The 16,502-nt window shown below is 41.4% G+C and overlaps 2 protein-coding genes across 2 annotated transcripts; one reads left to right on the forward strand and one right to left on the reverse strand.

Annotated features, from left to right (window-relative positions):
* Window positions 1–1,248: 1,248 nt before the first annotated feature.
* zgc:111976 (uncharacterized protein LOC553663 homolog) lies at window positions 1,249–6,608 on the reverse strand. Its single transcript, XM_056299217.1, has 16 exons — window positions 6,519–6,608; window positions 5,112–5,187; window positions 4,920–4,974; window positions 4,590–4,716; window positions 4,475–4,503; window positions 4,256–4,327; window positions 4,099–4,173; window positions 3,946–4,019; window positions 3,768–3,830; window positions 3,368–3,476; window positions 3,106–3,230; window positions 2,719–2,843; window positions 2,371–2,581; window positions 2,129–2,263; window positions 1,938–2,040; window positions 1,249–1,630 (listed from the first exon to the last, which is right to left on the reverse strand). Exons 1-16 carry the CDS (start codon window positions 6,606–6,608, stop codon window positions 1,249–1,251), a joined length of 1,851 nt encoding a protein of 616 aa, XP_056155192.1.
* A 1,292-nt stretch (window positions 6,609–7,900) lies between these two features.
* ralaa (v-ral simian leukemia viral oncogene homolog Aa (ras related)) lies at window positions 7,901–14,699 on the forward strand. The gene is made up of 5 exons (XM_056299088.1): window positions 7,901–8,036; window positions 10,075–10,310; window positions 10,509–10,717; window positions 11,511–11,685; window positions 11,781–14,699. The coding sequence occupies exons 2-5, from the start codon at window positions 10,197–10,199 to the stop codon at window positions 11,901–11,903; spliced, it is 621 nt and encodes a 206-aa protein (XP_056155063.1). The 5' UTR covers window positions 7,901–8,036; window positions 10,075–10,196; the 3' UTR covers window positions 11,904–14,699.
* The last annotated feature ends 1,803 nt before the right edge of the window (window positions 14,700–16,502 follow it).

The following is a 16,502-nucleotide window of genomic DNA, read 5'->3' on the forward strand; positions in this document are numbered from 1 at the left end:
TTTAAAGGGACCGCAGACGGTAAGGGATGAGAGCGCTACATTTGGATATAAAGCCAAAAAAAAACAAAACATGAACACACACACATACACACACACCAGAATTTAAATCCGATAAACACACTGAATTGACGGCCAAGTAATTGTGTGTAGGCACCCGCATGCACATCCAGCGCTTTACTCAACACTGACAAACGGACGCGCCTTCTAGTGGGCTGTTCCTAGGCAGACTATCAGGGCAACGCTGTCCTTCATAGGAACCGAGTCTATCTCGTACAAATGGGCTTACATCCCTTCTGCGATGAAACCGCCTTTCCAGCTGTTTTTGCTCCTGAAGAGTGGTGAACCTTTATGTGGTGTCAAATCCACCGTCATTTATTTGACTGTTGTGCTGACCACTAAGCACAATGACAAAAAAAGGTTACAAAAAAAAAACATGTACATCCAATAATCCAGCACTTTACAGGTGAATATTTTAATGGACTACTATACCCAAGCTGGCAAGATACAACTTTTTATAGTGACGTTTGCTGAGCGAATTGTGAGGCTTTACAAGTCTGACCGGTATATTTCCCCAGACATCTCTGGTGTTCTTGCATCCGACAATTCCCTAATATTGAAATATGTTAATTTCTTGCCCTTTCTGGTGGGAAGAAAAATCCATGACTTTTTTTAAAACAATGTTTGATTGGCTCACATGGTAGCAATCAACTTGGCTCTTGGCTGTCTTCAAAGGGTCAAATGCCAAGCCTCAAACTTCTTTACAGCCAATCGTCTCTGCTGGACTGGAATGCACACCAAGGAGGCGTTAGTACGTATCCTGCATTTAAGAGTTATATTTAATTGATGTCGTGAGAAGTGCATTGACAAATAAAGACAATGTGCTCAAGTCCGACACTTTGGCAGCATTTTTTAAGTCTTAAAACTGATGACGGCTTAGCACAATGATCAAATACGAGTTAAACAACACAGTAAATGAGGATTCAGAACCGATGTAGTCATGGTTTAAACACAAGGTGTGTTGGCAAACCTACTAGGCAAGCCAGGCACATCAAATTAAAACCAAATAGGCTCTGTGGCAATAAACAGTCTGCATACCAGCAAAAAAGTGGCAATCCTTAACTGTTGAACAATCAACTATTTGAATTGGGTGGGTCCAGTCAAACAATTTACTTTAAATAAACAATTCTGAACTAGAACAGTAAAGATTACATTTAAATAAAGGCTTAATGGCCATCACATTTAATGCAATTACAACTGAATTAGTTCTGTAAGCTGGCTGTTATTTGTTACACAGTGTGAATCCACAGTGGCATGGGGTAAGGGGTTGGCAGGAAGAATTGTATTAATTTCAGGAACAAACCCAGATGTGGCTACAGACATGACATAGGGGACTGAACAGGTGCTGTTGTGTTCCGGTCCAACTGCATCTTGGTAGACTGTGGTCAGTGGAGGAGCAGCATCACTGTTGGACTGAGACAATGGCAGTGTGACAGGCTGTTGACGGGTCAGGGGAGGGAGTTGGACATCATCTTCTCCCTCGACAGTGGCAGAGCCCACTGGAGGTGGTAACATGACCATCTTTTCCAGCTTACAATACAACTCCCTCATGGTCACCGGGATAGACATGCACCTAAGCCACAGAAATCAGACATCGATTTTTAAAAGAACAAAGCTAGCTCCGAGGTCAGGATTATTCCACATTTCAATCTCCTCAATGGGGCTAAAATCCTTATACATGACAGCACTCGGGTACTCGTTTACTCCAAGATGGATGCTCTGAGATGACAGGCACATTGTCACTGACCAACTCCAGTCTTTTATTTAAGTTTATTTCTGTGTTTAATAAATGTGTGACCTACTATGTGGGAATCCAGGTGACTGACTGATGTGTAATTTAACTGTAATGACAGAGAAAGAGGAAGATTTTGAAGGAATACCTTTTCATAACCTTGGTGATGTGCTCATCCATTGAGGGATCCATAATTCCCGCTGCAAAAAGTCTGCAGGTAAGCTGCCGACAGCCAAACACGTTCACCAGCACTGCAGAGGGGAATGCACCATTACATAAACACAGCACACCATGTCGAAGATTTACTCTGACAAAACTTCACCTTGCACAAATACTCACAAACAGCAAGGGAGTCGATATCAGGTCGGAGAAAGGTCACGGAGAAGCTGGTGTCAGATTCTGGTAGGACTTCATAAGGTCTGTCATTAACTGAACGTATTAGCAAGTTTTTCCAATAAGAATCAGCATCACAAAATTAATGACCGAATATTCAGATGCCGTTTCAAAACTAAAAGCTTTTGAGTCCAGGATGATACATTTTGCCAATTATTTCTCCCCTACCAGCATAAAACTGATCGTACAATGCAACTCATCCAGGCTTTCCCACTGAGAAGTCAAGCAGGTGGTCAGCAGCGTGTTGACGGCACACTGATGGCGGAGCACCTCCAGTACTGGCGGGACATGAGCGGGGTGTGTGAAGGGAATGCTGTCCACCATGGTCCCACACAGGGCAGGCAGCTCCCATGCAGCTTCAGGGAGGACATAACTGTGTTTCTTTTCAGCAGGGAGAGTCTGAACAGAAAAAAAAGAAAAAATAAATTAAAGTTCAGTCCTTTTGTTGCAAAATAGATCTTAGGCTTGCATAACTTGTGGCCGCACAAAGACAAGGAAATTAGAGATTTCATACATCAAGACTTAGTTGCAGTTACCACAATAGAAACAGTATCCAGCTCATCAAACGTGTCCTCACACTGCTTTGCACTCGATGAACTATTATTCATCAGAAGCTTGGGAAAGGGTGTCCTCTGCAGGACAACATCTGGTATGGTAATGTCTACAAAATAGTATTGGCACTACAAACATCAGGATGCAAAATACACATCGCAGGTTCAAATTTCTTAACTGAAAACTTGAGTAGTCGATGAAAAGTAATTCTTCAGACAATAGTACAAAAGTGAGGTTGTGATGTGCATCTTCCAAAGTATATGCATATGTTTAACTATCTGTGAGCAAAAAAAAAAAAAAGAATTTAAAACTAAACTATGCATATCCATCTTTCATGCAGTAGGAGATTTTACTGTCGAAGTTTACCAGACCTGTAATTTGGCCGAGCTTGTTTACAAAGGAGTAAAACATTGGAAGTGGTGGGTCTAATCTGAGCAGGAAGCAGAACGGCAGAGTTTCATGGGGCATCTCGCGCAATGGACTGAACACTGGATGTCTGCCAAAAAAGACAATTTTGGAATATTACCTCCCAAATAAAGCTCTTTGGTCCCAAAAATAAAGACATCACTGATATAACACAGTATCCCACTGAGATAGAGGTTAAGCAGTAACACGTTACATCCCCTTAGTTACCCTTTGGGATCGAGCTGGGGAGGTTTTGGGATCAAAGAGGCCATCTGAAGCTTATGGGTCTCATCAGTGCACCCCATAATCACCTGGGCTGTGTTAACTTTCTCCATCCCTGTAATATATTCAAATTTAAACTTTCAAACAGAAAAAGACTTTCAAAGAGCCTTTCAACAGCATCACCGTCGCACGGTGCCGTATTCTCCGTTGGGATGCCTTGCTCCTCAATGTGCAGCCAAAGGCCAGAGACCATAGCATTGCAGTTAGACCTAGTCGAAGACATCACTTTCTGTAGATCTATTAATACACCATTCTGTTTCCAGAAGGCTTGGCCAGTGATAAGAGAGGCTCTCAAATTATAAAATGCAAATGTGTTTTGTTGTTAGATCGAATTTGGATACCACACCTGAATCTGTAGTCTTCCTGACACCAGAAGGGTTCACATAGAACTGGATAGTCAGTAGGCAATCTGAAGAGAGAGTTTCTTTTTTTCCTCTTCTTTGTAATTTGACAATAAACGAACACTTGAAAACTAAATATAGTAACATTTATATCCACTGCTTCTTATATTTGTTGCCGTGAACCTTTTCCAGCTTTTAGGTATCCAGTCAGTCCATTTAGAATCGTGTCCACGTGAGGATCACGGTCCTTCAGTTTCCTGAAAGCAGGGGTAACCGTGTTGTTCAAATACAATATATTTTGAAGGAAGGCATACATGCTAGTCTTCTTTCACCAACCTTGGCAAATTGGACATCTTCTGCAAGTCTGTCCCGAGGTATTGTATGGATGCGAGCAGTTTTGCTTTGGTTTCACTGCAAAAAGTCAAATAATTAGCCATATGATTACAACAGGACAGTTTTGGGAAAAAAACATTAGTTAAATAAAAGGTAGCACTTGTCTCCAGGCAAGTTGTAAACAGCAGACAAGTGTGCCAACTTCGACGAGAACTCCAGAAAGTTATTTGACCTGTGTATAAAACACAAAGCATGAATAAATTACCCAACTTAAGAGGTTTAGTATTTTGCACATCTTAAAACAATTTAAGTGAATAACATTTTTGGATTTTAGGACAAACTGCTGAGACTTTAAATTTACCATCACACTACGTCTTACCTCAGCAGCAGCAGAAGTGACTCACTAGACTGCAAAGCAATTTCACCATCATCACTGGATGGAGTAAGAAGGGAAAGATTGAATGACTTATCGGAATGCAGATTAGTCCTCTTACCACAGGAGCTGCAATGTGTGGGGCCACCGTGACTTCCTTAACTCCACCCTCCGGCAGCAGCACTATCTCCAGATAGAACAAGTCGGCGGTCAGGTAGCATGTTGCCTCAGTAAAGTGAAAGCCCATTCTGTGGAGAAAAAGGTGAAAGATGGAAGTGGCATCGAAACAAACCCCAGCAGCAGACAATACTGGTGTTTGTGTGCTTATATGGGGTGAGACAATGTTCCATCAAAATCACGTTATATCAATCAAGACATTATAAATGGGTCGATTTGGGTTAAAAATACAACAAAAAACAACCTTTAAGGGCAAAAGAATTAATTTCTTTACCCTTTTTGTTTAGCCATTATTTCAAGGCGAGACATCGTGGCCTTCATAGAAGACACTAAAACAGAGAATTCACTCACAGCTGTAGTCAGGGTAAAATAAAAAGGGTAGATAGACATCAGGAATCTTACACAGGGTAATGCTGATAACACTGTTCCTTACAACACCTTTTGGGTGAAAATGTGTTTTGTTTACCATTTAAAGCACCCTGGAGCCTTTCCAGACATCTAACCAATTGCTCACATTGGTTGGAGTTTTTTCTGGGCATGTCCTGTTGGGTGCGAAAAAACAGGGTAGAGACAACTCCTGTTGACGATGCCCCTTTTAATTGCCCCTCATTCCATCTCACTATGGATTGCATACAATTATAGACATGACACATTTTGGAAATAGCAAATGTTGGTGTCTTGCTCTGTGGGACAGGAGATGATTTTTAAAAACTAGGGTGGCCACCAGCTTCAAGTTCCTGGTGCACTGAAAAAAAGAAAAAAAAAGTCATGTTTGTACATTGTAAACCGTATGAATGGGACACAGCCCTGCCGTCACCACTTGAGTCATGAAAGGTCATTGTCATACAAACATCATTATGTAGTGAATGTTCCCAGGCTCAGGACTGAGCATCACTTGTTGGAAAACCACTGTATGACCTGACCCAATCTCTCTTGGACACCTCCCCCCATACACACAAACAAACACTGGTCCCCACATTCCTCTACTAGAGCCTAGACTGACCACAGCCAAGCTCAACATCCTGTTAAGCTGTAGTGTTATCAAGCCTTCTGCTCCACCCATGACAGATCAAAACTGAGCAACCCTCTCCAGCGTGCATGGCCTTAAGAGTGCTCTGTAAGCAAATCAGCTTTGAGATGGACAGCTCAGTCTAGAAAAGCTGTGTCATACACTTTCTAGCCTTATTTTATAGTCCATTTGCTGAATTAAAGATACAGGAATATATGAGGCCGCTAGATATACGGTGGTTTCCATAGACCTAAGCTCTGATGGTAATGGAGAACTCTGTATGCATTTTAAATGGCTCAGAACTAAGCATAAAACTGTAATGAAATAAAGAAAATGACTCCTGAAACAGGATAGCTTGCTCAATGGAGGACTTTGCCTCAGGTCTGAAGCCAGTATGATGAAGAGGGGATGACAACGGTGCAAGCTGATTTTAATTCACCCATGAGAAATGACTCTAAGAAAAGACAGTTTATTTGGCAAAGTGTTCAGGGCCAGTAGTAAGGACTTCATTCTTAAGGCATCGCCACACAAGTTTCCTCAACCCTCACAGTGGAGAAACCGTTCAATAAGGCATCATTCGGGTAAGACATTCCAACAGCCATCATTACTTATCCCTTAATAAACAACATATCATCAACAATGAATTGCACATCTAGGTGAAAGGGTGGGTGTCAAACATTTACAGATAGCTGCATAGAGGCATAACTATGGAGGCAAAAATCCATCTGCATGACAAGGAAACAGGTGGATGCGTTGCAATATGTCTAGTCATACAGAAATAGGAAGTTTTGGTTTCAGGGGGAACTTGCAAGGGAGTAACAATCTGCAAAATAAACTGACACAGCTTCACAGAGTTTACTTTACCATGCATCTGCGCACAAGCTGGAAGGTGTCGTTCCACGTCGTCTCTGCAAATTTCCGATGCAGGTCAGTGATTATCGACCTGGCCCTCATCGATGCTGCACAAAGGACATAATATGATAGTTTGATACAGTTAAAAAAAGGAAAGCCACAGCCTTCCTAGAAAGTCACGTGGGCTTGACCTGGTTTGCTTCATCTAGAGGCCATGCCCCCCCCCCCAAAAAAACATGCTTGTACTAATAAACAGCAGCACTCGTAGACTCGAATTACAAAATATGTAGTGGGTCTGCTGAGCTTCACAGATTTAGAGGATTTAACCTTTTAACCAAACACTGCCAATCTGCATCCAATCATTATATCAAATTTTCTAGCATCCCTAAAAATGTCAACAGCGTTACCTGTCACCTGAAAATCAGCCATATTTCAGCTTAGGCAAGGCACTTTGCCAAGGCAAACACAACCAAACGAGCCAAGTAGCTCTCAACCAGCTCCTGTGGTATTACAGTGCTGCTACTTTTATCAACTGTCAGGTAATTAATGACATGCACCTGTTGTTCCAGGTGGCACACCTCTCTGATTGGAGGCTGGAATAACTGGAACAACTGGTGAACGTATAAACTACCTGGCGGGGCAGAAAACCAGTAGTGCTGGGAGCAGATTGGTGTAACCGGTTATTTTCTTGCCCGGTGCGGGATTCGATATGAGGTGTACTGCACCACAAGGCGACATCACTAACCGTTCGGCTAAGGGGTCAGGGGGCTAACGGGCCTTATTAGTAGTTTACAGTCGTCACCCTCTCCCGGAAGCGCGCCCTCGCGCTTTGTTATTCCCGCGCTCCGAAGAGACTTCTGAGGATTTGCACACTTCCGGATCCCACCGCTGCCACCAATGTAACCGGTTATTTTCTTGCCCGGTGCGGGATTCGATACGGACGTGTACTGCACCACAAGGCGACATCACTAACCGCTCGGCTAAAGGGTCAGACCCGTTAGCTAGGGGCTAACGTGTCTTATTAGTAGTTTACATTGGGAACCACCGCCTTAACACGTTCACACAACCCCCCCCCTGCTGTGCCTGTTGTTTAACTCAACGGTTATCCTTGAATAGTCTAAAAGTTTGGAGGTTACCTAATTTAAATCCTATTAAATCAAGTTCTTTAAAATGAAGGCTGGTAGCAGAAAACGAGTGTAATTTTAGTTTTTCGATCAGTCATTTCGTACACTGGAAATACAATGTAATGCGCTTCACATTAAGCGAGAGTGCGAAAAGTGAAAGATGAGGATAAAAGAAGAAAACAAGACAGGACAACCAATATATAAATAAATAATCAGGGCTGAGGAAAAAAAAAATACTGGTTCTCCCGTGCGGGCGGGCGGGCGTTGTCACTCAGTCGGATGGAGCCGAGCCCGCTGTCTCCGGAGTTATCCAGGAAGCTAGCCATGAGCTAACGAGATACGTTAGCCAGCTCAAATATTCCCAATTAGCCACACTTAAGATAGTGTTTATCTACCGTGTGCCGAGGTGAGTGTTGTTTAATTTACCGCTAGTTTACACTAGTTACGCCGCTACTAGCGCCAGTATGTTTGTTTCGGGTCGCGGTTTGTTCTCCCTTCCAGCGCACCGTTAACGTCTCATTAGCCGCAGGTGTTAGCTAGCTGGTAGTTGTTTCGCCTGGTTAGCCGCTCTAGCTTAGTGAGATGGCTCAGGATGTCGTACGTGTGGCATCCCGGCTGCCTGAGTTTGAAACCGTCGACGAAAGCAGGTGTCGCCAAGCTACCCGAATCTCATTTTAATGGGCGATCTTGTTATGAAATTGCTAAACCGTAATCTTCGCCCAGGTAGTTGGCGTGTCATAGCCGGTTAGCCGCGGCATCACAGCGGTTAACTTGGCAAGGCTAACCCAACTTACAGGTCATGTCGGTAGCCATGGCTGATAATTAAGTTCCCCTTGTTTTTAGTGTGGCCGCGGTGCTTCATCCATTTATCTGTTGAATTTGACTATTCTGTCGTGTGTTGGGCGAATAGGCTAAGATGTCGAGGTAGAAATGTTTATATTTGAGCCAGCTGATTGTAAGTCACGCCTGGTTATTGTGATTTTTCTCTTGTTTGTGACACGTCGTGTATGTTTGTCTAACACACTGTTGTAGTGGTCGATGAAACCGGTCATTATCATAACGTGCTACTCTGCAATGTCTCTTATTGTTGCTGCATCTGTCTCTCCATTTTGTGAGACGATTGGGGAGGGCAGCATCGCAAGGGGAAAAAAGCGTTTTCCCAGAAATGAGATCGTTTCATGATCGATCAGCGTTGTTGGAAATATAAACATGGATGTGCTTGTCTTCAGCTAGGTATTTTGTTTCTACAACCTTACTTGAGTTTTTTTCCCCCGCACGAGCTTTTCAGTCTGGAGTAGTGTAATTATAATGCCTGATGAATTCACTTTAGAGTGTGGTTGGACGGTAACAGTTGGCCCTTGAGATCACAAGGAAGTTGACGTTGAAACCGTTGCCCAGTTTTGTGTAGCCTATGTCTTTAATAGGCTAAGACATTGAAAGGGACCGTTGTGTAAAGCTAATTGCTGTTCTTGTGGTCTGACCAGTGAGCTGCCTTTGCATGATGTGGGTGAACATTTGTCTTCTACCTATACATCAAAGCTTGGTCAATTTGTTTAATAAAATATCTCATTTTCATTTTGTGGTTAAACTTTACACTTTTGCCTCAGGCCTTAATTTTGTTCAGTCTGAAAGTATAGGATTAGTTTTGGTAATTTCATTTAACGAACTAGAGGAGAAATGTGTGTGTGTGGGGGGGGGGTGTCTGAAGGTTGATAACAGATGTTGTCAGAACAAAATAAGAACATACACTGAACTGTCACTAGATCTGAAAACGTTTTGCTGCTCATCCCGTTGAAACTCTGCCCCCGCCAGTTCTCAAAGTCAACTCTTTCACAAACTGAAGGTGGGTCATTACCAGGGGTAGTGATGACATGTTTGAAAGTCAAAAGAAAGGTGCTTTGCGAATGGATGTCCCCACCTAGTTCTCATTCACCAAGAGGAGTGGCTTCTCCATGAAAGTCAGCATTCTCCACATGACACAGAACTGAAGAAGCCAATCTGATGAGCAATAAAATGTTCACATCTACAGTGACAGTCCAGTGTATGTTATTTCGTTTTGACATTGTACATTTCTGGATCATCAATATGAATCTGCAGACATATTTCCCAGGTGTTGATTACACCGATTGTCAGTAGCCGAATATATTAACAGTGACATAATCCAATCAGAGAAAGCTCTTTATTGAACTTGGGCCACATCCGATTGAGTGACAGCATCTGCCCACTTGGGAGAACCAGAAAAAAACGTCATTTACATTTTACTTTGCTAGTACTTGGCCTATGATATGAGGAATTCATAATGTCTGTCTCTGGGTTATATTACTTATTCAAGAATCATTTATGGCTGTAAGATAAGTCATAGCCAATGACTTAGCCCAAATGGATGAAACCCAGACCCGGTAGACAATTATAACTCATCTTGTGATTCTTTTGCTTTTCCATAGGAATAATAATTCTGTCCCCATCTCATCTGGAAACTGTGGTGTAATTGTATTCTCTTAACAACACAACCCTGCCTTCCTCTTCCAAGTCCTCCTTATACTTGGACTACTTTGTGTGTAGAGCCATGGCAGCTGCAAAGCCAAAAGGACAGAACTCACTAGCCCTTCACAAAGTGATTATGGTGGGCAGTGGGGGAGTGGGAAAATCAGCTCTTACCCTACAGTTCATGTATGATGAGGTGAGCAGGTGTGTGCATGTATGTGTGAATCTCGTTTTCTTTAACTGGCATGACAGCAAAGTAAAATTCAAGTCATTGTGGTAGAATGGCTTTGAGTTGTGACATGTCTCTCTCTCTCTCTCTTTGGAATAACCAAGTTGACAAAACTTGCACAGTTTGATATGGAGCCCCTGTTTTTTTCCCTTCTTTCTCTCCTAGTTTGTTGAGGACTATGAGCCCACCAAAGCAGACAGTTACAGGAAGAAAGTGGTGCTGGATGGAGAAGAGGTACAGATTGATATTCTTGATACCGCTGGACAGGAGGACTACGCTGCCATCCGGGACAACTATTTCCGCAGTGGCGAGGGCTTCCTTTGTGTCTTCTCCATCACAGAACTGGAGTCATTTGCAGCAACAGTAGATTTCAGGTGGAGACTTGATCATAGAAAAGTGCCAGACTTGTCTCACTCCTCTATAATTCATATAGCTCTCCCCTGTAATGTGCAAGCCCATTTTACCCCCAAGAAATGTTCAAGCTCAACAACCTGAACATGGTGGATTAGCACCAGGTATTAGAAAAGTACACAGAAAAGCTATGGGTATGGCTTGCTAAAAGGATAGGAACATTACATAGGGATAGTGATAGAAAGCAAACGAGCAACCGTTTAATAAATAGTTTTGCATTTATAGACCTTAATACACATTTTTATACTGAGATCAGTTGCTTGTTCCAAACAAAAACTTGCTAAATTTAAAAGTGCAAGTGTGGGTATGATGTGTATTGCTGCCTGTTTAGACATGTAACTGAAAAGTTGGCCATTATGGCCACTGCTAGACAACATCCCTAAAGGTAGACATTTTGGCATTGCCTGCTGCTAGTTGATGAGTGGCCACAGCAGTCACCATCTGCTCTGCTTTACCTCCTCCTCACTTGACATAACAAAGCTATAGGCCTATCCCTGACCGTACATTACAGTCATGGCCCTCATTTCTAGTGTTGTACTCATACGGCACTGTTTTGATGGTGAAGGATGATGAGAGATGGACCATGGGTGGTTTGCCTGCCTCTTTCGTTATAGGTTATTTATTTATTTGCCTGGGTGTGTATGTATATGTGTGTGTGTACCTGTGGTGGCCAAGTAGTACAATAACCCTGGAGTTGGCTGGTCCTGTCACACATGGTGACGTAGCTGATTGTTCATTGATGTTATTCTCCTACAGGGAGCAGATCCTTCGGGTGAAAGAGGATGAGAATGTGCCCTTCCTCCTGGTTGGCAACAAGTCAGACTTGGAAGACCGCCGACAGGTTAGCGCAGAGGAGGCAAAGGTGCGTGCTGAGCAGTGGGGTGTGTGCTATGTGGAGACCTCTGCCAAAACCCGTGCCAATGTTGACAAGGTGAGAAATATTTGGTGTAAATTTGGCCGATATTTGACAGACAAAGGGATGGAAACATTTAGCAATTTTAAAAATAATTGGCATTGCTTTTACAGGTGTTCTTTGATCTGATGAGAGAGATCCGGGCAAGGAAAATGGAGGACAGCAAAGAGAAGAATGGAAAGAAGAAAAGTAAAAGCTTGGCCAAGAGAATTAGAGAGAGATGCTGTATTTTATAGGGGTAAAAGAGAGCAGCAATGACTGCTTTTGTACATACACATTTCTCAGACTTTTGCATTTAATTTGTGCCGACACCTGACCATAGCTTTTCTGGCCTGGTTACCAGACCGTTTGACCATGTGTCAGGACTAGTAAAGTGGCACCTCATACACCATTTATAGCTCAATTTAACTTTTTATGTGCTGACACTCCAAATAATTAATGTACTCTCTCTCTTACTCTGACCACGTTGCAGAGTGTAATAAATGGTGTTTTAAGTTAGGCTTAAACAACCCCAAGATGTTCAAAAAAATAACTTTCAGTGTAGAGTTTGTGTGTGATATCTCAGCTGTGCAAAATTTAAACATAAGAAAAACTGAGTGGTTGAAGCTAAGGTTGACAGAGGGAAGATGTCCATGGTATGGTATTTTAATTTTAATAGTCCCAGATCCAAATGATTTGCCCGCCTGTTTGGGTAGAGTTTAAGTTAATTTCAGATTCAGCAGTGTGATGTCAGCCCAGAATGAGTGCCACCCATGAACTTGCGTTGCTTGGGGGAATCTTGTCTTAATGTGTATTTTTTTAATTGAAACATAGACCTTTGTGTCATGTAAGCCAGGGCTGTAACTTGATGCCATTTCTAATTGTCTTTTAAACCTCAGTTGCATGTTTTGTGGATATAACACTCATTTTTATTCTGTGGATTCAAAGTATATGTATATTTTTTTCTCTAAATTTTGTCTTTACTGCTGGGATAAGAACCAGTGCAAGATGAACTCATTTTTTTTTGTTTTAAGTCGCACAATCTAATTCTCGATTGCACAAACGGCATTGACCATTACCCTTAAGTCTCTGGGGGATTGTCTCAAACTTTTAACTTATTTTCAACTAATCCTAATTAATTTCATCCTAACATTTCAGAAGTTTTACCTCATTTGGTTAAAAAAAACATTGCCTGTTCTGATCGAGGAATCCCTGGTGCTCCAGTGAAAGGTGATTCCACAAACACTAACTGCATTAGGCTTGCATCTGTTGTCTTGTTCCCATTTTGGTCCTAGAGTTGATCAAATAAATGGACTTCAGTAATGAAATAACTATTGAAGCTAAAATCACTAACCCTGACCACAACTTTTTATTTATTTATTTTTTTGGGTCTAAATTGTAGTGGGATTGTATTTATGATGAGTGTATTTCTGTCAGAGAAGGGAGGCTATGACAATGATGCAAGCTAAGTCAGAATAAAGTGGTGCCTATCATTCATGGTTACATTTATTCACCAAAGAAATCCACTATCTTGTGCAAAGTGCCCACTTTACCATATTTGAGGAGAATGACAGCTTGCTAGACTCAGCATTGTAAGTCCTAGTCTATATGTTGCAGCTAACAACTTCGCGTAACTGCTGCTTTATATATATATACACATACATACATACACACACACACACACTTTTTTTTTTTGTATAGTGCTCTAGTGCAATCCAGGGCTTTGTCTGTAAAATCTGTCCTTCTGCATGTAAGTTTACTTCATGATGGTAGCGGTCAAAGCGAGGTCAAGGGAATCCAAAAAAAATCAAAAAATTAGCCTAGGAATGAATACAGAGTTGCTAGGTCTTGAGTTATTCTTGTTCAGATCATCGCTGTTGCCTCTCTGGTTGTTATGAATGTGAATAATATCCTTGGCCCCTGCCATTTGTTTCTGTACTCTTAGATTTCTAATAAGTCATTGACAAACTGCTTTGTTTACTTTTTTGTTTGCTTCACACAGTTGCCCTGTGTAATAATGCTGTAATAACACAACTCATCTTTTAAAAATCCATAGTAATTTGTCATCGTGATGTTATGGTTGAGCAATTTTACAGTGAATTGGACTTTACAGCAGCAACCGGTAGAATGGAAAGTCATTACATGATTACAGCTCAATTACATAGATTAAGGCACACTGTGAAATCTGTTCCTCTGTCCTCATAGTTTTGTCTGAGCCTCTCATTGCGCCACTTCAGAAACTGGTCAAATTATTTTTTGTCTTTTCAGCAGGGTTTGTTTTTCAAGCTGTATTGGAACCAAAATGCGAAATTTTCATCAAGGGGTAAAAGTTGCTGCTTTATAGTCTTATCTAATGTGAGATATATTAGTTTTGTTTTTTTTCCCTCCCCTATTCCACTGCTGGATTCAGAAGGAATAAGGCAATGCGTCAAAAACTTAAGTCCAATTTTGAATGAGTCCAGTAAGAAAGTTGAGAGTTGAATGTTGAAACCCCAAGCGTACTGCCAACAACAACAGTCAAAAATTAATGTTGAGGAATTTCTGCCATCAGTACGATGCCAAACAAAGACTATGCAAAAATAATTATGAAGAGGATGATTGTGAAACATGTTTGAGCATTCAAGCCATAGTGTCTTTGACATATTTTTGCATAGTCTCTTGCTTTGTTTATGTCCTTTTAAGTGCAGAACCCCTTTATCATAGCCTGGAAAACCTAACATCATTCTAAGATTATTATGAGCCATTTTAAACACAGATCAAATTACTCAAAACTAATCAATTGCAGTAATATGTTAAAAGTCCAGCATTCCCGGCTTTGATTATTGAATTCTAATGGTCTTTTTTTCTCCAGTTGTCTTCCATCCAGTCACGCAGGGGTAGAAACTTAAAATTCTTTTATAGGTCAAAGAAAGTTGAATCAGTTCATCTGGATACAGCATTTATTAACAGATACGTTTCATCACTCATCTAAGTGACCTCTTTAATCTAAACCCACTGCAGGTATCCCCACCCTTTTAAACAATACAGTTGCATAGCGACCGAAACCAACGATCGGTTTCATAGGCAAATATGACTGTGACCATTACCTAGAGTTTCAGTGGCCATGTGTACTATTCACAGAGGATTTGGGAATGTTTGCAGTCACAGCATTGTAAGATGGTGACAGATGTATTCTTAGCCCCCCCCGATTCAGGGATAGTCGTTCCCTCTTTACATAGATGGCCTCTTTGACTCCCTGTTCAAACCAGCGTTCCTCCCTATCAAGGATGTGCACATCTTCATCCTTGAAAGAGTGACCACTGGCCTGTAGAGTCCTGGCCTGACACGTTAGCTCTCCTGTTGTGCCATCCTCTTGGCCAGTGTCAGTCAGTGTTTGGTTTCCCCAGTGTACAAGACATGGGTACATTGTACACTGGGGAAACTATACAGACGCGGATGTGAAGGGGGAACGACCATCCCTGAACCATCACCATCTTACAATGCTGTGATCACAAACATTCCCAAATCCTCAGTGAATAGTACACATGCCCATTGAAATGCTAGTTAATGGTCACAGCCATGTTTGCATATGAAACCGATCATTGGTTTCGGCCTGTTTATAAGGGTGGGGATACCTGCAGTCAGTTGAGACCGAAGAGGTCACTTAGATGAGTGATGAAACGTATGTCGATAAACGTTGTGTCCAGATGAACTGATTCAACTTTCTTTTATTTTTTTACCTGGGTTATTGAGCATGCATAAACACATTCTGTTACAAGCATTTCTGCTTTACTAGACAGCGCACAGTTGATAAAGCTATGAGACAGAGGATGTTAGCTGGATTCGAACCCTCATGACATTAAAATGTTAGCCCACCAGGATGCCCTACACATGTAAAGTTCAGAAAATAGTGGTCTGGTGAAATGTACATCAAGGGCTAACCTTTTGCAAACCATTCTGTTGTTTTATCGCTGCAAAACGTTTTTGTGACAGGAACATGACAGACACATACAATAGAAAAAATACTGTCTTTCATTGAAAATTGCAACTTATTTCTGCTATATCATACCTTGTCTGGGTTTAGGCCATCTAACTAAGTGCTGTGTATTTCCCCTTGAAGAGGAATGCAGAGGCTGTACTAACTTTAGCACCGCCATAGTGGCTGCTGTTAGGCAGCATATTAACTCAGCGAAAATGCAATCTAATTATTTTTGAGGCTTTTTTAGAATTGCAAACTTATCTATTTATTCATTATCTTTTTATTTTTTTAATTTTTTGCTCATTTCTGTCTTTTATTTATTTTTTGTGTCTTTTTATGTTAAGACTAATGGACTTGATGCCCCAAATAGCAGGATTGACGTGGTGACGATTATAACTGGTTGTCATAAACAACTTGTGAAGTTTGTGTGTGTGCTATGAGCGTATGATTATTTTTGATAGATAAATTACTTGTTTTTCCTTTTCTATAAATACCCACGGGCTAAACTAGATACCAATGTCTTGGATTGAACAGCTCTGTGTATGCCAGTAGTAACTTTTGTTCATGTTTACTTACTTTAAATGTAACCACTAATGTAGCTTATCTATTTGTGAATGCAAAAACTGAACCATTAATTTCAGTTAATTTTTTGTGAGCAATTTGCAAATGACAAATAAAGTTAATATTACTAATTACATTTTAAATATATAGTCGGACTGGTGTCTTGACGAACAAGCTAAGTTTCGGGTAGTGGGGTGCTGTATTTAGTATAAGGACCATCATTCAACTTAGATGGTGAGGTTGAGGCCCTGCTAGAAGCAAACCTGCCCAGTCCAAGAGCCTTTGAGCAAGTCCATGAGACAGGGAACCCTTACCAGCTTCTAGGGGTGCTATTTGG

Source organism: Lampris incognitus, chromosome 19, assembly GCF_029633865.1.
Source record: "Lampris incognitus isolate fLamInc1 chromosome 19, fLamInc1.hap2, whole genome shotgun sequence".
In the NCBI taxonomy this organism is placed as follows: Eukaryota; Metazoa; Chordata; class Actinopteri; order Lampriformes; family Lampridae; genus Lampris; species Lampris incognitus.